At 38.1% G+C, this 23,937-nt stretch overlaps 1 protein-coding gene across 1 annotated transcript in view; it reads left to right on the top strand.

Annotated features, from left to right (window-relative positions):
- Positions 1-23,937, top strand: part of stim2b (stromal interaction molecule 2b) — a 59,687-nt gene that overhangs the window by 27,168 nt on the left and 8,582 nt on the right. Inside the window, exons 2-7 of the mRNA XM_053498461.1 lie at positions 7,001-7,131; positions 15,729-15,840; positions 17,967-18,078; positions 18,721-18,836; positions 19,530-19,707; positions 20,066-20,243. Coding sequence (XP_053354436.1) covers positions 7,001-7,131; positions 15,729-15,840; positions 17,967-18,078; positions 18,721-18,836; positions 19,530-19,707; positions 20,066-20,243 — 827 coding nt within the window. The remainder of the gene's footprint in view (positions 1-7,000; positions 7,132-15,728; positions 15,841-17,966; positions 18,079-18,720; positions 18,837-19,529; positions 19,708-20,065; positions 20,244-23,937) is intronic.

Genomic DNA, 23,937 nt, shown 5'->3' with positions numbered 1-23,937 from the left:
CATGAATTGTTGCTCACCTTAGAACTGCCCTGGAACTTTTTTTTTTTACAAGCAAAAACTGTCTCAAATAACCATTAGTGACCATTACAGAGAACGTTTTGTAAATAACAGTCTCCCTCTGACCTTATAACATGCTGAGTTAAGAGAGTCCAGTGTCTCGTTTTTAAAAGCTTGACCCTGGATTGAAGTTCAGTTGATATATGCTGATGCTGCCCTAGCAATGCAAGTCAGGAATGTTAATACGTTAGCATTAGTAGCTTGCTGTTCAGTGGTATGAAGACACTTTTTACCTGGGCCTGGGCAAGGAAGAATAAGTTTTGGCACTTTCTCAATCGCTTTACACATGAAACTTCATCTACTTTATTTGCAGCCTGTGAAGCCCTCTGTTCTCTCTGAAGGAACTTGTTAAAAGAAATAGTGCTCCAAAACAAAACCCATTATTAAACACTAGACCTAGATTACAAGGACTGCATGTTTCCACACACTTCCTCTCACTCATAAGAGAACACGTTTGCTGCTATACAATTGAACTTTTGACCATATAACCGTAGTTGCCAAAGGGAATTATTTATGGTTTGCACTATCCTGTATCATCTAAACGAGGATGAGTTCCCTTTTGAGTCTGGTTCCTCTCAGGTTTCTTCTTCATGTCTTCCCTATTAAGAGGTCACCACATCAGACCAGATCTGCACATTAAGTTTGGAACAGGTTTTACGATGGATGCCCATCCTGATGCAACCTTCCATCTTATCCGGGTTTGGGATCAGTGCAAAGGATGGCTGGGTTTGGCCACTGGCTGGGAATCAAACCTAGGCCTTCTACATGGCAGTCAAAAAGCCCGAGCCATCAGTTCCCTAAAGGTCTAAATCTGTCCTTTTAAAAAAAAAATTAGACCAGGGAATTTTAATTTCTGCTTTGTGACACACCACTGGTAAAAGCACAACAGTATATAGAGACAATTCCTTTGAGTTAAACTTTTGTGTGGTAATAAGGTCACTCAGAGTTTTTTTTATATTAACTTTATAGTTAAATAGACACCTTAGGACACTAGTGACTATACTAGTGAAGGGGGTAACCTACAGTATATTACCTATCAATTACCTATTACTTATCAATGTTTTACATTAGACTCCTCCTACTTAGGGTTTCTCAATTTACCAGTAAAGAAATGCCAAATCAGTTAGCATTCTTGTCTCAAATTACTCAACTATCAAGTCATAAACCAAGTGTACGAGAACGGTTCCCTAATTAAATAGAGCTTTTAAGCTTAAAGTGTCTTATGTCTTGTTTTTTTTTTTTTAGAAATAGCAGTCCTTTTTCACAAGCAGTCATCAGTGCCAGCTAAACCATCCTACAGTGAAAAGGGTTGCTGATGAATGCATTCATCCTAAACCACGTTACTACTGATAATCTGATCGCTTGCCTTTAGACAATCTGAGTAGAGATACATGCCTTGACAAAAAAAAAGAAGATTTCGTTCAACTCTTTTACCTTTGATTACAGAAAATCACTCTTTTATAGTTTGAGTTCGGGAATACAGCCATGACGTCAGAAAAGAAAACTCTACTGATTTGATAAGCTGGTGATTCAGTACATTTAGGTCTTCAGCTGACTTCATTTTATTGCCACATAATGTTCCTCAGTCTAAACCTGACCAACTGAAGCAACCACTATCTCCAGAGGCTTGTACTGTGTCGCTTCATGCACCTCCTTTTCTCACTCTGATGCTCTTTTCTTGATCTGGAATTAGGGTCAATCTGGTCTCATCTGATCACATGACCTTTTTTAATCACTCTATTGTCCAATCGTTATGCTTCCCAGCAAATTAAAGCCTTTTTTCTAATTAGTCTGAGTCTAACAAGTGTTTTTTTCATGATCTCCCAGCTGTTCAGTGCCAATCCTGTGAGATCTTGTCACATCATCATGTTGTGCGTACTGTACTGTAGTTATATTTAAGTCACTCTACTGAAATAGTGATATTTCTTTGGCTGGCCAGTGTTTCCTGTCTGCTGATCACATACATGTTCTCCCTCTCTCTTTCTGTGTGAAAAAGGTATAATTTTAAACCAAAGCCTCTCTGACACAAAGAATGTTTTTTTAAATGAATAAAAAGCAGGGTAATTAGAAGGTAAATATCTGTTCCTAGGCAGTAATTATCAGCCAGAGTATCAGTCTGAGCCCACTAATAAAGCCGACATGACTTCTTTCTTCTCAGTGTGACTCCTGGCATTCTCTGGTCATTTTGGGGTGAATGTTTGTAGTGAAGGTAATTGAATGTTTAAAAGAATAGAGTTTTTTCAGGATGAGGTAAATAGTAGGGGCTCAGCGGTTAAACACACATGATTATAAGATTAGGATTTTTTGGCCGTTGAACAAATCTCTGAATCCTCAACAGCACAGTTACTCTACCAGTCAGAGGTTTGGATTGGACATGAGAGATTAGGTTGGATTAGGCAAACTCATTGATTTCTGAATTATTTTTTAATTTTTATTTTACAGGAGCAGCTTAAAGTATTCAGCCTATTTAGGAAGATTAAAAAAACTCCTACCTAAGATAAATGTTGAGAAAAAACGTTTCTTGATCTCTACATATTTCCATATGCGTTTTATAGTTTGATCTGATTTTATCGTCTTTTTTTCCCAGTTTAAATGCGCAGATAGGTTAGAATTGTATTAAGCTTTACTTTTTATCTTCTTCTTTGTCTTTTGGCTGTTCCCTTTCAGGGGTCGCCACAGCAAATCATCTGCCTCCATCTAACCCTATCCTCTGCATCCTCTTCTCTCACCCCAAGTAACCCCATGTCGTCTCTTGCTGCATCCATAAATCTCCTCTTTGGTCTTCTTCTAGACCTCCTGCCTGGCAGTTCCAACCGCAGCATCCTTCTACCAATATGCTCACAGTCTCTCCTCTGAACATGTCCAAACCACCTCAATCTGGCCTCTCTGACTTTATCTCCAAAACATCTAACATGGGTTGTCCCTCTAATGAACTCATATCCTAGGATCCTATCCATCCTTGTCACTCCCAAAGAGAACCTCAACATCTTCAGCTCTGCTACCTGCAACTCTGCCTCTTGTCTTTTCTTCAGTGCCACTGTCTCTAAGCCGTGAAGCATCGCTGGTCTCACCACTGTCTTGTATACCTTTCCCTATGGCCTTTGATTAAAAGTATTCGCCATTATAAACATAAAGCATCTCAGCTGGTAGAAATTAGATTTCTCATAAAAATGTGCGTAAAACCAAAACCATGTTAATAACCTTCTGTATATATTTAGTACTCTTTAAATAATGTTAAACGCTTTGTTTTTTTTTTCCCCCTGGCTCTGAGAACCACTGCACTGATTTTTTTTTTTGTCTGCTTGCTCAGCATTTATGCAAACCGCATCCTGACTGCCGGATATTGTCATATTTTTCCATTTCTATTCTTAGTACACTATGTTCTAATTTTAGCACTCTTTTTTTTCCTCTTCTCTGTTTTTGGTACATGGTGTTGCTTCACAAGTCTTCCCATGCGTGTCATTTCCTGTTGCGTGGGTCTCTTACATAGATAGCACCCCACTGGACAAGGCAGAAACCTCTTTCGGTCTGCGTGACTGAAAATAGATTCACTGTCAGTATTCAGTTAATGGAAAGCATCTGTCAGTGAACGGATCTGTTAAGACGGTTCATTAAGACTGTGCAATACTGAGTACCATGCTTGTAAATCTTTTGATGGGCTTTATAAACACTGTATAACAATTTCTGATTGATACGCATTAAGACTGTGTATATAAATCACTTAATGGGTGTATGTAAACAGTTTATAACTTACAATGCCAGTTAGAGATATATGCGATACCACACACACACACACACACACACACACACACACACACACATGGCTGTAGAGACCCAGGATCAGACCTAAAGCACTCAGGGTTTATGTATTTTTAAAAAACTAATGAATAGGGTGTGATTTCTCTTTTATGTGTAACACGTCAGTTCTGGAGTGAAGACGTGTGTTTAGATAGCAATACAATACTGTATGTTTGACTATTGTTAAAAGCACTACATGAATTAAATTCAATCAAATTGACTTATAAGTGTTTAGATACACTGTATAGTCAAAAGTTTGTGGACACTTGGCCGTAACATGCAATGCTATTGTTTAGAGCGAGCTGCGTAGGAGTGTGATGGTCAGGTTTCCACACAGCTTGGGTCGTATACTATGTAGATTTACTGGCCACTTTATTTGTTTTTAGGCACACCATACTTATACTACTGTGAATCACCTTCTTTATTGCCCCAGATCTTTATGGCAGTGAATTCTTGTTGTCAGGTTCATGTCATCAGTTAGAGATGTGACAAGGCTGTGGCCTTCAAACACTGCTTGATTGGCATTAAGGGTCTGCCAAGAAACCATTCCCCACACCATTACGCTACCTTCACCACCCGGAACTCTTGACACAATGCAGGTTCGAGACATTAATGTTGCCTCAGCAGACATAGAGATTCATCAGACTAGTCAACATTTTGCACTGTCCAGTTTCTTCTCTCGGCCAGTGACATTGTTAGGTTCCTGTATAGCCTTCCACTGTTCAAGCTCAGCTGCTTCAACGTTTGTTGTGTTGTCTCTTCTGGGATGCTTTTCTGCTCTTCTTGGTTGGTACAGCATCCTTCCTGTTAGCTCAAACTAGTTTGCTTAAAGTGCATCTCTGATCAATGATTCTTTGACGATGTACAACTACAAATGACTTCATAAAGTTAAGACATGCTGGATTTCACACAGGTTTGAAATATACTTGCAGTGGGAGAGTGCAAAACGGGTTGGCGTTACCTGCCAGCATAAAATGCACAACAAAGCAATGACATTTAACACAATATTTAGATTTATTTGATATTTCTATTATTTCACATTTCAGAGATCGAATCTTCAAACCCTCCCCTCCATCTAACCATATGTAAAGAGTAAGACAAAGCATGAGGAATTAAACACTAAACTAAACATTCTTCGTTATTCAAACATGTCAAAGAGAACAAAGCTCTTAAAAAACTGAACATTTTTGCCCTTTTTAGCATTCCTATGTTTAAATAAATAAATAGGGGTCAGGATTGTGCAACACAGAGTGATATTTATTTCAGTTCAGCACAACCTAGGCAATACGATGAAATGAATTTAAATTTATTTTTAACCAACTATCCAAACCTGACTGAGCAAATGATGAAAAAATTCATTAGATTCATAAGATCGGTAATAATCAAAAAATAAGCAAATTTCAGTTTTGTGAGATTCTTATGACGTCGTTTCAATATTCAGTAAAATTCACACACAACTTTACACAAAGTAATGATACTGACGTGTATAACAGTTAGCAAATGAATAGTTATGTATACACTCCTACTATAACTTTAAACTTCACGACGTTACATTGTGTTCAGAACATGCTTCAGCCCAGGTGAGTGATTGTTATGTAAATAATATCCCATGCAAATGAGTTCGGTGTGGGACTTCTTCTGTGCAAATGGTGTTATTATGTAAGCAGAGGGAAACACATGCAAGGCAACATGCAAAACACACGAGCTGTTTATGCAGACGAAATTCACCTGCTCTCTTCACAGGCCTGGCCAGGTTTCTCCCTTTCATACGGAACGTCGTCATGTAGCGTGATTGGGTCTTTAACGGCTATCAACAAAGGATTTTATTTCCACATATTCTTTCGCCTATTGGTGTTGCATTTGTTTTTGTTTTTTTTGTAAGTGAGCACTTATTAAGTTTGATAATCTAGTTAAGACCAGGGTTCATCCAGTTAAATCACAGCAGCACTCGCAAGAACAACAACATGTAACAAAAGAAGTGTTTCAGGACCTGTGTAGGAGCATCGCTGTAAAGAGATCCAACATCAAACTCACATTCGCACATGCAGTACGTGCGGCATGCTTCGAAAATTTCATGCTCTGATAACTGTTACACTTTATGATTTAAAATCGGGCACTAAACATTATTTAGAACTCACCTGGTTAGAGTAAAGGTGTGGTCAGAGTAAAGGCATGCGGCCTGTGAATGTTTATGTATGGTTATTGTTACTGTGGTCAAAATGACAACCTACAATTATCAAAATATATCTAAGTTTTTTTTATTTTGTTTGATCTATTTCGCTGGGTACTTAAAGATTTATTGAAAATCAGAAACAAGTAAATGTCAATTTGCACCTTGTGTGTTCCTTTAGTGGGAAACATGTAATAAAAATAAAAAGCCAGATTATAAATAATGATTTTTCAATCCGAACATAAACAAATGTGTAAATGGGGTTTTTGGAAGTTTATTCTAGAACTAAAAGAGTCCCTGGATTCAAAATCTTTGAGGCTATCCGGAAAGACGAAATATGGATTTAAATACAAATTAACATTTTATTTGTAACATACACAGTCATACACAGTACAATATGGGGTGAAATGCTTAATTAACCACCCGTGACCTTAAAATAAAAGATTATCAATAAGAGATAAATTATGGAATAAAATAAGAAATAAAATATAAAAAAAGTTTAGCTATAAAAAATATAGCTATAGAAGATACAAACAAAATATATATTTAAAAAAAACTATCGGACTGTAAGTCTAAGGACTTAGCTGTACAAATATAGAAAAACACATATACAGTAACACATTTTGTCTCCTTTGTTTTAACCTGCTATGGACATTCTTTAAATTCTTTAACATTTGTTACGCGTTATCTTACTCATTTAGACTTGGGGGGTTTCCTCGTAAAGCCCAAGAACATGCAGAGTATGCTAATTAGTGTTTCCAAATGACCCGTGTGATTGTGTAAGTGATTGTTGGCACCCCATCCAGGGTGTACCCGGTCTCATGCCCTGGGATAGACTCCGGCCCATTGTACAGTGTAGATGGATATTGTTCTAAATCATCACTTGTGTTTTAAAAATGCAGTGAAACAATAATCAATAAACCAATAGTATTCTGATGTTTTGACACTTCCTGTTTTTCTTTTTTTGTCTTGCAGATCCTTGCCTGACTGTGATCCCACCCTGCATGAACGAGGCTGATCGCTTCAGCCTCGAGGCACTGCGGCACATCCACAAGCAGCTGGATGATGACAACGATGGCGGCATCGAAGTCAACGAGAGTGTGGAGGTCAGCTGGCCCTGTTATGCATGAGTTCAGGTTTATCACACAAGTAACAGTTTGGCCTGTTTTACTTTGTAATCTTGACCACGCATGCGTGTATGGACATGGCAGCATGGTTCACTCATGATCAAAAATGATCTCGTTAGTTAAATCCTCCATGTCAAAATGTTTAACATCTCCAGAAACAAAAATGGCACAAGATTGTTAAACACACAAACAGAGTGTGTTAGTTTCTCTGTAATGCTTTCTGCTGATTTTTGTCATCCATACACGGTTACCGACGAATATAAAGAACACAAAACAGTGATATTTATAAAGGTGTCTTCAGGCTACATGTACAGTTCAAACACAACAGTAATAAGTTAATAAGTTATTATTAGTAGTGAAAAACTATGATAATATGTATGTTATTTGGGACACAGCTATAGTTAGTGGAGGACACTGCCTCCTGTTGTGTTATTTAGGTTGATGTTACACTGCACTGTGAATAGATCTTATTTTTTTCCTATTTTGAAGATTTTTCCCCCTAATTTAGTCGTAACCAATTCCCACCCGTCACTAGGGGTCATTAAAGCTAAAACCACCAACCCTAGAGGGCGTAGGCTGTCATGTGTTTCTTACAAGCTACGTGACCCTAGCTATCTGCTTACTCACATACCATGGAAAGCGCCGTAACACATTCGGAGGATAGGGTTATTCGGTCCTTTGCATGCGTGAGCTCACAAACGTCCATGATTGGTCAGAATGTCCGTGATTGGTGTTAGAGTTCTAGAATGTCACTCATCCCTCCTCCCGGAAGAGCTCGGCCAATTGATGCTCACGAGGCTCCCTGGCTCCAGCATCATCCAGGGTTCGACCTCCTGATCTCCGGATGATAGTGGTGAGCTTGTTACTCCTGTCCCACTCCGGGATCCAACGGGGACACATTCTTTAGAATCTCATCATACACACATGTACTTAAAAGCTGAAAGGTTAAACATGAATTTGGATGTATGTGAATTTAGTGTATTTCAGGTCATTAGTGACCTAGAGAATAAAAAGAGGTGAAGGGATGGAAGGAAGATAAAAAAAAGTAGTACCGGAAGACTAAAACATAACATTGTGTGGGGCTGTTCAAGTCAAACCGGGACTTTCTCCTGAATGAAGGCACAAAACCAATTGACATTTACTGAAGACTTCAAGCACAGTACATGACACTCATAGCCGCAGTAAAAACATCTCAATGGTGCAAAAATTTTTAAACAATACCGTATGTCTGTGAATGATGATCCCAGCCTAGGAGACTTCTGTGGTTCCCCATAAACATTCAGCAATTGAAACTGATCCTTGAAAATTGGTGGATAACTTGTCACCAACTTTCTGAGATACCCATCTGTCTGTGGGAACTGTGCATACAATTATTCACAAGCAAGACATGCACATTACAGGAACTTGACTGGAAGTTATTTCCACATTCGCTTTACAGTCCTGCCAGGAGTTCCTGGGAGGCCAGCATTTCAGACATGAAGCAGGCAGCCCGAACCCTGGCTCTATTTTACTGGGAAATCTTTCTACTTTGATGGTATCCAAGCACTAGTTACACACTGGGATAAGTCTTTTAATGTAGCAGAAGATTATATGGAGAAATAAAGATCAAAAGTCCCAGTTTGACTTGGGTGCCCCTCTTATTTAACAATGTACATGAAGAGGGTCAGAGGTCAACCAAAGTTATGCAGTTATGGGTTAAAGGGGAAAGGTTACATCCACCAGGTTTTTCTCCTGGGCTCAGCTCTGGCTTCACATCATTGCTCAAAGCCCTAGTTTGTAACATACTAGGACTGGTTCAGAGTTTAATATCTGTAAAGCAAAACTGATTCATTCATTCATTCATTCATTCATTCATTTATTCTTCCATTCATTAATTCATTTACAAATGAAACACTTTAATCTTTTTGAAGCTTAGCACCATTAAACTAGATGATACCGAACTAAGGTACCACTTGCAGACCAGACACAAGTGCAAGCTGCCGTGTGCAGGAATATCAGTAAAAAACAGGCTCATTCCGACCTAAACTCAAGGCTTTGCGTGAGTGTAATTACTCAGGAATGCTACAGACAAACATGTTAAGCTTCAGAGCTAAGCACTAACACGGGAGCTTTAGTATTCGACAAAACAAATCTTCACACTACAGCCCATGTACCATAATCTGGTTCAACTGGTGGGGTTCTTGGGTTTTTCATGCTGCTCTACAGGTTGTGTGATGTCATCAGGCCAAGTAGGAATGACGAAGGCTCAACAAAAGATCTGTGGTTTCGTGTTGTTGGATTTTTCTCTTTGACAAGGTCTTAATCGCTGCCCCACCCGACAGTTCTCTACTGTGTGTGTCATGCAATATTTTGTGTGAGTGTGTGTGCTTGTGGATTTTTGAGATTAGTTTTTCATCAGTGTTGCTATGGATGGTCTCTGGGCATGGCAGGTGCTAGACTTTTGGTCACCTATACCCGTGTTTTTGTGTGTGTGTTTGGGTTACAGAGAGAGAGAGCGTGGTGAAAATTCCTTTTGTTAATATGCGTTAGAAATACTAAGCTAGAAGCCTGTGTAGTGCTCTATGTGTGTGTGTGTGTGTGTGTGTGTGTGTGTGTGTGTGTGTGTGTGTGCATTCCACATATATAAAAGGTTCTAACAGTGATCGTCTGTACTGGAACGGACTTTTAAGAAGTGTCCTCATGGGAGATTGAAGCATTTCCCTCTTCCGCAGCCAGTGGGACACGGTGTCATCTTTCATACCACAGCAAATTCCAGTGTGTGCATGTGTATGTGTGTGTGTCAGCGTTCCAAGGAAACATGAATACCCTTAAAAGTCCTCTCCTTTTATTAGAAAATCACACATAAACACTAACAACAGCTAGTTAGTCTGGGTGGGAAAAGTCTAATACATAATGTATACATTTTATTATTAACTGAAAACACCAGAGAATGTTCCACAGTTGACTGAGCTAATTAAGATCGGGTTATTATTATAGAAAATATAAGGAACTTGTATAATAATAAGCTGAATGTTTTGTTTTTCGTGGACAAAGACTAGTCGGATAACTCCGCTAGTCTTATTAAACTTATGTTTTATAAACAAATACAAGTAAAGATATGAATAGGAGAATGAATGTGTTTTTCATAAGCTTACCAGATGACTTCATGATAAAATTAGTGTGCGAGTCAGGAATGGGGCCATACTGGAAGAAACCGCATGAGCATTAGGTTTTGAAAACTTGAACGTTTAACCAGGTTGCCAAATTTCAGCAAAATTCCCATCCAGATTTCATCTAAAAAAGCTTAAGAGGCTTAAACAAGTCTGGTGAGTTCAGCCACTGGACATAAAAAATGCAGTGGTGGTGTGCCTGCATTTCTGGTTTACTTTTGGAGACAATTATAAGGACATATTTTCTTGCACAGAAAAAAAAAAGAAAGGCTTGCACTCTAGGAATTTGTTCGACTGCCTTTATTTTTTTGATTATGATGTACAATGTGGTGGTGACCTACATTTGTCTATATAGTGTCTCATATGCTCTGAAATATGTCTGTACTATCAGTGAAGAAAATAAATATTAATGACATAACCTAGACATTAAGTGTATAGTATTCAGGTCTTCAGCTTAATTTTATTGCCACATAATGTTGCAAAGTCTAGACCTGATGAACTGAAGCAACCCAAGATCATAACACTGTCTCTATAGGCTTGTACAGCGGCCACTATGTATGATGGGTACATCGCTTCACGTGCTTCCCTTTTTACCCTGACACACACATTACTCTAGTATAAGGTCAGCCTGGGCTTATAAAGTCAAATCTTTCTTCTCCCTAGTCTTTTCTGATTAATATAGTGGCCACACAGCTGTTTAGTCCCAATTCTCCAAGTTCTCATCACAATGTGTGTGTGGAAATGATCTTGATCTATTAAACATGCGTGATTTCTAATGTCCTTTTTGCAACTTCAAAAATATTCATTTATAATTGTTTAACGAACAAATTTCTTCCATAAATTTGATGGTTCAGCACTATCTTTTTATTATTATTATTATCTATTTATTAAGCCAGTTCCAATTCCTTGCTAAATGCAGGCCACTAATTTGAGCCTTTTCAAAGAGCAACTTGCTTTGTCCAGGCATTGTGTAATGATTTAATTTGCGTAAGAACTATTAATTAACTTTAATCACCATCACACAATTATATTAGTATGTTCATTGTAGCAGTATGTTTTTTTTTACCATTCTTAAATGATTGTTCTCCATTGTTATTAAAAGAAAACCTTTGCAAAGCATTATAATCAAGTGCTAATTAAAGGAAGCGTTTTAGCTGTCCCTGGTGCTCCAGCAGTAGATAGATAATAAACTGTTATAGTGACTTTTATAATCTTTGTTATAACCAACTTAGCAATATAATCAATATCATAAGAAATTATTAGGTGGTTATTGTTGTCATACATACTGTAACAGTCTTGTGATTTGGAAAAGATTTTGTTGTTTGAAAGCAGTTATTTTCTTGGGTGATGGTAAGCCATTATGATTCGGTACTGCTAGAAAGAGGGGAAAGCAGCTACTTGCCAAAACCCACAGTCAAGGCCAAACACAGAAGGACTTTGAGCAAGAAAACATCTGATAATGTTATGGCATTTTAAACAACACTCTGTCTTCTTAATAACTGCTTCTAAGGCGTTCTGAATCGCCTGTGCTGTGTTGTTTTTTTCATGTCTAAAGCAAGCTACAAATAGTGATGGGTCGTTCATAAATGAATCGTTCTTTTTGAATGAGTCTTTAACGCGGCTCAAGTTAATTTTCTACTGGGTCTGCATGCACAAAGCATCGCAAGACCTCCATAGGTAATGTACAGGAAACAGAAATAAGTAGTTACCTCTCGAGTCTTTTGGTCGGAATCGTTCACTCTTTTGTCACGTGACTCTCATAGAAGCTATGCAGTGCATTACACAGGAAACAGAATTAAGTGGTTCTTCTCATGAGTCTTCTAGTCTGAGTCATCCATTCTTTTGAATCTATTGCATCACATAGCCTCTATGAGAGTCACGTGACAAAAGAATACACGATTCGGACCACAAGATATGAGCTGCTCATTTTGTTTTCATTTAGGAATTTGGCAGCTCTATTTCAAAATAACTTTTTATCTTAATATACATCTGAGCAGTTGAGGCCTTGCTCAGTGGCCCAACAGGGACAACTTGGTGGTTGTGGAATTTGAACCTGGGATCTTTCTAATCGTAGTCCAATAAATTTACCACTGAGCTACCCCTGACCTCGTATATCATAATACTGTATGTTGTAATATTTTCATTACTGGAACTATAGTCAATATTTGTGTATGAAAACGTGTTGTCTGTTTATTAAAAATGTAACATTTAATTATTTTTCTGATCAAAAGAATGAATGAATTAAATAACTCAAAGGTTTGTTCATTTTGATAAACTAGATAAAAAAAAACGAGTCACTAAAATGATCCACACTTTCCATCAGTAGCTACAAAGCTCTCTAACACAAGCCTGAGTCCCGAATCCCTTTCTAACCCCTGATCAAGGGCACTCCTAGGTGGCAACAAGGGATTCTACACTGTACTTAGTGCACCACCTTTTCATTGTACACTGTTTGAGTGTTAGGGTTCATCGTTGTTTTTTTTGTTGGTTTTCTGAAGCATTTGCATGAATTTAAACCTACTTTTACCCCTATTATGTTCATTATTCGGGTCACATTAGAGCCAGAATCTACATTATTGAAAACACCGGTCTAGACCATGCCAATTTTGTGTTTAATCTAAATCCAAATAAAGAAATCAATATTTGAAGCGCTTAACAAATACAGATGCAGACAGTGGCGTTGTGCTACTAAAAAAAACTTTTGTATTCAATCCATTAATGTTAGAAATGATAATAAATGCCATATCTTATCATCTAAACGCAACATGACAACCAGGGCGCTAAAGAGAAAATAATGTTTGTTAAAGAGGCAGAGACAGAGCGAGACAGACGTCAGCTAATACAGACACATAACTGATTAACTGGTAGCTCACACATGCTTATTTACACACGCACAAAGAGGAGCTGTTCCCAGTATACGTCCATTAACATGACAGAAAGAAGGAGCCTTTAAGAATCCACAAGTCGTATTCGACCTATACACGACAGACGCCTCATTGTGTGTTGTGTGCATGTGTAGATGTGTTTCTGATAGCTTTTGACAGGTTATGATTATTGATTATCGATACCCATTAGATGTCATGGTTTTATATTGGGCTTGGGCTGAAACAAGGGTTGTGTTAATGAGATGCTGAAATGAGTTCTGGATCTGATGTAATGTGATGTGAATAAAGAATGAATAATATTATCATATTACATATGATATCTGTATTTCAGAATTCAATTCGTGAACTACTAGAAAACCATTAACCAGTGAAACCTGTAACACAGTGTATGAGTGCGAATAATGCTGTGTAACTTATCATAGCGCTGCCAATCAGCAAATCTGATATCCTTCCCCTATAACAACATTTTAATATTGATTAGATTAAGTACTGTTTGGGTGGGATAAGATTTCCAGAAGTGCATCTGTTAGCACACTAAACAATGTATGTAATGATTTTGTCTGATTTGCCCAGGTTCTCCATATAAATTAGATAGAAGAGTCTTTACTTCTTTAATGGTGTGCATTGTTAACACACCAAAAAGCAGGCAGTACGAACCATTCTCTTGCTAGGGATACTATTATAACGTAAAAGGTATAATACAATGTCTTGTCTTTTAATTCCGGCAAAATACCTGGTTAACTTTTAGACGATCATTCTTTCACTGTGTCTTATAAAGAGCGTCAACACACATTGATCTTGCTAGGATGACAATACGTTTCACAAAGCCTCCAGGAAAAAGTCTGCTTTGTGGATTGCCATTTAAAAGTCAACCAGTACCTGGTTTCGGTTTGATTTTAGCAGTGGACAACGAAAGGATGCTTCTGAGAGTTTCTTTATATTTAAGAAAAGTCTTTTCATAAATGCTAGGACAGAAGATTAACTGTCAATTTAATTAGGAAGGGATCTACACTGTGGCCTAACAGTTTGGATCCATACTGTAAATACAAATGCATTTATATTAAGTATAAATACAGCAAATGGTTAAAATGACATCTTCTGATTTTTGTGAATGCAGTAAATACAAGATGTAAATACTTTAAATGACACAAAAAAATAAAGTGGTGTAATTTTCAGTTCTATTTAGTCTTCTATTGTTATTTTCGAAGCCATTTTGGATCTAAATTAAAAAGGACAATATCAAAATTAATCCTACTCTTACTAGGATTATTTCTTGCATCCACCAACTCCCTATGAAAAACTAGAGTGTGGACACACAGTTCGGTTCTCTTGATTTAGATGCTAGAATAAAATGATACATCAGTGTCCGTTCGCTAGTATAAAGTCCTGGTTCGTTTAGCGTTCAGGCTGACATTTTCAACATTAGACCAAAAGACACAGCAGAAGTCATAAAGATTATATATAGTCGTATCTTTATACACACAAAAAACATGACATTTCATCAAACCGTTAAATTAAATGTCATTAGATACAAAATTTTACATTTAATTTGGCAGTGTTAAATTTGTTAGTGATGTTATAAAAAAAATTCCTTTTCATAATCTGGGCAGCTTTCGAAACTCAAAATGCTAGCAAAGCAGATGTTCGCTTTGCTACGTAGTGCATTCTCATCACAACCACACCAATTTCAGTTGGAAGCGGATGCACACCGTGTCAGTGCACACCGAGGATCGAATGGCAGCACATCTGTATCAGAGATCGTTTTTAATCGAACCAAACATGTCAACTGTGAACACACCAATATGCAATTTGGTAATACGAATCTAGCTAATGATTAGGCTCTTGCTAATGCAGGCACTCTATGGTGTACATTTCAATCGATGGAAAATCCTGCTATTCGGAATAAAATGTAAAGTGATAATTTTTGTCACTTTCTAGTGAAGCTATTGCTTATTCAACTGCGTGAAGACTAGATCCTGTACTCTGGATTTATACGCGAGCTTTCTGAGGTATATGCGTTGACATGCGCCCTAATATACCACTAGTTATAAAAATTATAGCCTGTTCAAAATAAAACAAACTACATAATGTATTCACCTGAGTAATAAGAGTGGTTGATGAAGTAAACCTTTAATAGGTAAATATTAACCCATGTCCGGGATGGAAATTCTGCTTATGTTCCTGATCGGTAAACCGTGGACTTTAATCAGCTGGGTTTCTGTCTGAGAAAAAGGACACTGATTTGCTCATATTTCATATTTAGTAAACTGAGTACTTGACTGAATTCCTGTGACCAAACAAAACGCAGAAAGTCAGAACCGAATTGCACATGTCAAAAAAAAAAAGTTACCTTCTGTGTAAACTGTTTAAACATGCACACCTTATGGAAATAGCATCCATTTAAGTATAGTATCTCTAACTGGAATGAATTCAATTCGTTTGAAAAGATATCATGATATATTATTATGCATGGATGTCTGTCTTATCCGGGAGGCAATCTTGTGAACATTTGTGTGATGAAAGTGTGGCTTTTTTTTCCCAGTTCATTATCGAGGACATGAAACAGCAGCAAACAAATAAGCACAGCAACCTGCATAGGGAGGACCAGCACATTACTGTAGAGGAGCTGTGGAAAGGATGGAAGTTGTCTGAAGGTGAGTACAAAAAGACTTACACCTACTTTCTGTTCAAAAAGAAGAGATTGACGCAAGGGCATACACCAACATTTTAAAGCTTTAATGTTGCGAAGGACATGGTGACTGACTGATAATTAAAGAAAACACCATGGAATGAACAAAACCTCAGTCCATCATAAACAGCTGAAGTGTGTGGAACCTACACAAGTGTGAATCATACGAAATGGCATTTTCCTGAATCACATTATTTTATTTAACCTAATAGATACTGGGTTATCCCACTGAGCCTGAGTAAGAGAAAAAACAAAGATTTTTTTTTCCTCGAGTGCTCGCTTGTATGTGGGATGATATAATGGTATGATGGTATAGAGACAGAGATATTGTTATGCTGTTAGTATTACGTACATTATTTTGGTGTAGAATGAGCCCATTCTGTAATGAAGTGTTTTTGTGAAATATGTCCCATAATTTTAAATGCAGGACAACATTAAGGTTCCAGGATGACCGATTTTGAAATTTAGCCATAATGTTTGGTGTCAGAAGTATTTATGATTGCTCAATACCATAAAAAAAGTTATAAGTATACAATACCTTTATTGTGCACATTAGTGCTTAGGTGACTCGTGCTAAAGCAAGATAACAGAGTTGGAAATACAAACATCTTAGCGACATCTCTCACTGTAAGTCACATAAGTTTCAACTAGGATATGATAAAAAAAAAAAAAACGCTACAACACAGCACAGCTGTGATTATCATGTCCTGCTTTGTTTACTAGCTTATGCTGTTTCATTTTCTCTCTCTTCCCTGTTCGCTTGTGGTCACAGTCAAGTCCGACTTTAGACATGACGATATTTGTGATTGTAACCAACACATATTGTACAGTATGATGTACGCCAATAGCCATGCGATTAAAACCACTGGAAGGTGATGACAATGCATTGAGTATCTCATTACAATGTCAGCTGTCATGGAACTGGATATACAGGACAGCCTAAAAGTCTTACTGCATGTGAAAAATATATATATATATTTTTTTAAGTATAAATTGACACACGATGCTCAAACTGAGGGCCTCTGATTTGGATTTAAATGATATAAAGATCTGCATGACTTTGACAAGGGCTGAATTGTGGCGGCTAGATGACTGGGTCCGAGCGTGTCCAAAACAACAAGGCTTATGGGATGTTCCGAGTTTGCACATCCCAACATTGTATTTAAAATGGGAACCAGAGATATGAGCATCCAGGGCTCACTGAAATGCATAAGGAGCAAAGGCTAGGCTGTCTGATTCCACAGAATCACACAGACAGAAAGATGTCAGGACGCATCATAGAATTATGGGGCTGCATAGCTGTAGACTGATCAGATTGACACGTGTCCTCCACCAAAAGTGCCTATAACGGGCATATAAGTATCAGAACTGGACAATGGAAGAAGGTGGCCTGGTCTGATGAATCACATTTTCATTTATATGAGCAGTGTGGCGCACCTGGGGAAGACATGCTAACCGGATGCACTATGGAGGGAAAAAACCAAACCAACATAGACAGTGCTGTTCTGCTTGGAAACATTGGATGGGTCCTTGAATCCACGTGGAAAACTTTTGACTTGTATCACCTACCTATACAGACCAGTATAATGTACCTTAAGTTGTTCTGGGGTGGTTTAAGGTACACGACAAGGAGAGTAAGGTGTCGACCTTCCGCATAAGCACATCTGATCCATGGAGGACTATTGCAGCTTATAGAATTTAAAGGATGTGCTGCATGCGTTCAGAGGTCTTTTTGGAGTCCATGCATTGATTGCTCAGAACTATTTTGGTAGCACAAAGGAAAACTGCAAAAAATATTTTTTTGTCTGATTAGTGCATTATTGTTATACATTTTAGACTATAGGATTTTTTTAAGTATTAAACTATTAATACTGTATTGTTGGACAGTATAATTTATAAGCCAACTCGAGTAGTTCCTCTAATCAAGTACTTTAAGCACTACCATTACTTTAGGCATAGGGATACACATACTCACACATTCATATTTCTATGCATGATGAGCAAACACATGCACAATAATCTGTACATATTAGAATAGATTTAAATGTTTCGGACTAACTTTATTTCCCTGTATTTTGTTTTTTTCCTCAGTTCATAACTGGACGATGGACGATGCAGTCCAGTGGCTGAAAGAGTCTGTTGAGCTTCCCCAATATGAAACAAACTTCAGAGAGTTCAAAGTTAACGGAAATACATTACCTCGGTAAACACAGACTCTCACACAGCCCCAAACACACATAGAGACACAGAGACCCAAAGTCACATGTCCCTTGAACATAGCTTCCGAATGAACTAGGTAAAAGATATTTTAAGCATGTGAATCGTAATTTGTATTCCAAAAAAAGTCACCATCAAATGAGACTGTAATATAGAAGGCATGTTGGAGAGATTAGTATGGCACTGCCCTCTTGTGGTTGCTATGTGCAGGTGCAAGAAGAGGGCGACTGAGAGGAAAGGAGGTAAAGCAGGATTTAAAGATTGGGTTTCATCCCTCTGCCAGCACTTGCTGACTCATGAAAGGATGACACAACTCCCTCTCCCTCTGCTATAGGCTGTGCACTTCGGCCATTTTATACATTTTGTTTAAATAGGCACATACAGTAGATGTTCTCCTTGCTTTATTGATCCTAAAACCGGTCCTGAAATATTTAAATGGATAACACTTGATACCTTAAAAAAATCCTTCCCATATGTATTATATAAAATTTATTTAAAATGAATCATCTTTCAGATGTATATTAGCACTATGTATAAGAATTTAATTCAGCAAAAATGTATTTGTTTTACATTTTACACTCTCACACTCTCTGTGTCTCTCTACTGTATCTCCCTCTTCTATCTCCAGAATAGCGGCTAATGAACCTTCGTTCATGTCGTCACAACTAAAAATATTAGATCAACGACATAAGCAGAAATTAAATTTGAAGGCGCTGGATGCTGTGCTGTTTGGACCACCATTACGTAAGTGGCTGATTAGTGCGTGTGTGTGTCACCTCAACTGAACCTGTGGAATTATTTATGGGTCTTATGGGGTTAACCATGAAGGATGATTGGGCGTTAACTCAAAACAAAGTGTTGATTAAAATGCAAGTCTGCTTGTTACAGTCTGGTTTTTAAAATACCTAAAAAATTAACTTGAGTTCCCAAAACTTTCCTAACCATTGTCTCTTATCTCATCATCTATACTGATTAATCCTGTATACAAGGTTGGACGGGGAGGCGTGGAGCATATCCTAGGAGACTTAGGGCACGAGGCGGGGTACACTCTGGACAGAGTGGCAATCCATCGCAGGGCGCACACAAACACATACACACACTTTCACACTCATTCATGCATTTCGGACAATTTGGGAACGCCAATTAGTAAATCTAAAAACAAACCAGTTAGTAAACCTATTAAACTCTGCATGTCTTTGGACTGTGGGAGGAAACCATAGTACCCAAAGGAAACCCACCGAGCACAGGGAAAACCTGCAAACTCAGCACACAGAGGCGGGAATCGACTTGGCCCTTGGAAATGCAAAGCGACAGTGCTAACCACTAAGCCCTGTGCCGCCGTGTTTATACACATATACTGTAAACATATCAAATCATAAACCCTCACTAATGACAAGATGGACAAACATTCCTTGTTTGCACTTATCTGTCCTGCAGGGCCACAGCATAACTGGTTAAAAGACTTTGTCCTCATGGTGTCCATCATCATCGGGGTAGGAGGCTGCTGGTTCGCCTATGTGCAAAACAAGTCCTCAAAAATCCACATCTCCCGCATGATGAAAGACCTGGAGAGCCTGCAGAGTGCCGAGCAAAGCTTGATGGAGCTGCAGAGCAGGTATACGGACGAATCCTATACAGTCTGTCAGGCTGTCTGACTATCTATCTATCTATCTATCTATCTATCTATCTATCTATCTATCTATCTATGTCACTAAGAATATCATTGTTTTATTTCATAAATGATACAACATTATTCCATTTTCAGGATATTATTTGTTGGTGTTATTTGTTCTTACTAAGATTGGGGACATTTCGATTAGTTTTTCATTTATTTGACAGAACATTAACATGACCTAGGGTAATCTAAATCTATGTAGTGTGGCATTCGAAATTCAAAAATAAACATCTTACAAAATGCACAGAATTTTGTAAAATAAGTTTTAGCTGACACTTTTAGCTCTGTTCTGTTGCAGATTGGAGAAAGCACAAGAGGAGAATCGCACGGTGGCAGTCGAGAAGCAGAACCTGGAGCAGAAAATGCGAGATGAGATCCATGGTGCAAAGAGAGAAGCCTACCGGCTGCGAGAGCTCCGCGAGGGAGCTGAGTGTGAACTCAGTCGTCTCAAATACGCCGAAGAAGAACTGGTGCAGGTAGGAGTGACAGCTGAGGACTTGCAGTACATACTAATGGTTACCATATAGCATTACACGCATCTGCATTTCAACATTTGTCCAATGTTTGAATTATGTTTTGTCTTTCAACATGTAGCCTAACAACTATTATGAGATATTTTACTCCTTTATGGCAGTAAGTGTGACACAGTTCACCCTCTATTATTGTTTGAAAAGCAATGGCATGCAAGGTATTTTTGTTGCATGTCTTATATGGTACACTAGACAACAACATTGTGTTACACCTCAAATTTCATTTCCTTTTGTGTCACATACAAAATCATACATAGTATGATATGCAGCGAAATGCTTCTATGACTGCCTGTGACCTAAAAATAGAAATATTTCCCCCACAATTAAATGAAAATATTGTGCTAAACAGTACAATTTGCAATAAAATAAAAACTTAAGTATTGAATTGAATTAAAAAATAAAAAAGAGAAGAAAAAAATATATATATAATATAAATTGCACAAGAATAAAATTTACAAAGTAAAAGTATAAACTGTGATGTATAAAAATATAAAAGTATAGTAATGTAAAAATATGGCTTATGGGTATGACAGCAGCAGTATGATTGTAACAGTGTAAAATGATATATGTGACAGCAGCAGTGTGGTTCATATCGCAAAGCGCAAGTTAGTCCTGATTTTATGTGCGATACAGCGGGAAAAAAAAAACGTGCTACATCATAATATTTCCTGATGTGTTAGCAGGACGGTGTTTGTGTGTTTATTGTGTCTTATGGGGGTTTATTGTGTATTATAAAAAAAAAGATCAGGACAGTCCTTTTTGGTGTTCTAGTTAAGGGTCTGAATATCCTGCGGGAAGAAGCTCCTCCTCTGTCTTCTCAGTCAGTCTCCTCGGGCAGCACCTGACCTCAACAAAGAGAACAGTCCATTTCTTGGCCTGGCTGATGTTCTTCACTATCTTCCTGGCCTTGGTCCAGCATCACTTGCTGTAGATTTAGTGCAGGTCAGGGAGCTTGATGCAGATGATGTGCTCAAGCTGATCGCACCACCCTCTGTAAAGCTCATCTGGCTTAAGTGGTGCCGTTCCCAAACCAGGTTTTCCATCAGGGTATGCATTCCTACGCAGCTTGGGAGGCAGTCTAAAGTCAGGCATCTAAGGTGGTAGAGACATTGCCGGGCCTTTTTCCCTACGGTGTTGATGTGACAGGACCATGATAGGTTTTGTGTGATGTGAGCACTGAGGTACCGGAAGCTGTCCACTAACCCCAACCCCCCGCCCCACCGGAGTCCTATTGATAATTTGGGGCTGGACAGTCAGGAAGACTGTTGTTTCTTTAATCTCCTCCAGGTAGGCCCTCTCGCTGTTGTCAGTGATAAGGCCGCACGCCTCTTCTGAGTCCAGCAAGCACACACTGAGATGGCTTAACCTATATTGGTGGGTTCAGTGTGAATTACCGAAGGTGAGCAAAGGTGGCATGTCCAGTGGGTTTTCTCAATGGCTTTATAGCTAAATCTTGTCATGAAAGTGACTTATCTTTAGCTGGTGGTCAGAAAAAGGGAAGTAGTGAAAGCCCCCTGCTGGCCAAGTAAGAACAGTGGTATTAAGATAAAACAGACACTCACTCATCTTCTATACCGCTTTATCCTGTATTCAGGGTCTATCCCAGGAGACTTGGGGCACAAGGCAGAGTACACCCTGGACAGGGTGCCAATCCATCGCAGGGCACACACATGTACACACTCACACACCCATTCACACACCCATTTGGGAATGTCAATTAACCGGAGTACCCGGAGGAAACCCACCAAGCACGGGGAGAACATGCAAACTCCATGCACACAGAGACGGGAATCAAGCCTGGCCGGGAATTGAACCCGGACCCTGGAGGTGCAAGGAGACAGTGCTAACCACTACACTACCGTGCCGCCTATAAAACAGACAGCACAATAAAATCTAGTAGGCTAGATAAAATATTTTTTAAAAGCTACAAATTCACTAAAAAAATCCCAGATTTAGATTTTCCTTAGGTAAACATGGTTAAGCAAATCATAAACTCTTCACCATTAAAACGACCTGAACTGCATCGCAAGCTGCAAACTACTGTGTTAAATAATTTAGCAGTACACCATTTAAGCATACTAATAAGTGCGCATTATGCAGTTTGTGATACAGCCTTGAATTCTCTTGGGCATATTATTTACTTTTACATTTAAACCGTTTAGCAGATGTCCTTGGTTTCTCTCATAAAATAACTTCCAGCTAGCTTACCACTTCAGAGAATAACATTTAAAACAATAACATCTAAGATAATGACCAGCCCTATATTCCAAAACTGTCTCGTGTATAGAACTTCCATTTACATTTTTTTTACCACAGAAATGTCACAGTCTACCAGCTCTCTTTTTCTTGGCTTTGAATCCAGGTGAAATTGAAAACAGATTTCTGTCTACCATAATGTCTGTGATTAGGTTAGACAACTATCCAGATCACAGATCCATTTACAGTTGTGCTCAAAAGTTTGCATACCTTGGGAGAAGTCGCAAAATGTCAAGTATTTTATAAGGAAAACATAAGTGAGAAGGCAAAGCAAATTTATTTTATTTCCTGTAGATGGCATAGCTGCCCATTCTTCTTGGCAAAATGCCTCCTAACTCCTAATGCTCCAGAGCCTGTGAGGCTTGTCTAGGTGCTGTCTGCTGTACTGCAACTTTTTGTGGCATGTGCGCAGTAATGGCTTTTTCCTGGCAACTCGACCATGAAGGTGTTCAGCGACCTTCTTATTGTGCTCCCTGAAACAACAACAACACTTTTTTCCAGAACAGCCCATATTTCTTACAAAGTTGTTTGTGTTTCTTTTTGTTTGCATCCCGAACAATTCTTCCAGCAGTAGTGGGTGAAACCCAAATGCAATTAGTATCAACAGAACCTCTTATTTTCCACCTTTTTATCAGAGCTTGAACAGTACTGACTGGCAAGTTTTAAGATATCTTTTTATAATCTTGTCCTGCTTTATAAAGTTCAACCTTATTATGCAGGTCCATTGGCAGTTCTTTAGCCTTCCCCATGGTTTAGTATCCAGCCAAATAAGTGGATCACCTCAAGAGCTGAGAATCTCATCGACTATTTATGCACAGACAATAATTACAATCACATTGAGTCACAGGTGTGCTAACCATCCTTTAATAGACAATTTAAACCTGTGTGTCTCAACCTGTGTGTTTAGAATGTGGCTGAACATTCAAGGATATGTGAACTTTTAATTAGGGTTTTTTCTGTACTTTTTGTTATCATTTACTTTTTAAAAAGGACTCAGTCAACTATGTGATAATTAATGACTTTATGTTACCACTGTCCGTCTTTTGTATTATTAGTCATATTTTCCAAATACATAGAAATGTTTAACAATTTCTTTCAGGCTAAGCAATATTTAAGCACAACTGTAAATGTGTGTATGTTTGTGTGTGTGCATTTTTTTGTATGTGTTTAACGTTTGTAAATTTGTAATTTTGTCTATTTCATCCCAAGTTTTTGAATTTAATTTTTTTATTTTTATATGATTTATTATTGAAAATTCTATATTTAATTTAAGTGTATTTTTTAAGCGCACTTTTCCTTTTATTGTAGTGAAATCTTTCTATTCTACCCCATCTTTTCATTTTAAGTTGCTGACATTCGTATAAGAATTTCACTGCATGTCATA

This window comes from Clarias gariepinus, chromosome 1 (assembly GCF_024256425.1).
Source record: "Clarias gariepinus isolate MV-2021 ecotype Netherlands chromosome 1, CGAR_prim_01v2, whole genome shotgun sequence".
NCBI lineage: Eukaryota > Metazoa > Chordata > Actinopteri > Siluriformes > Clariidae > Clarias > Clarias gariepinus.
Note: the sequence above shows the minus strand (reverse complement) of the source record. Positions and strands in the feature narration are given on the sequence as shown.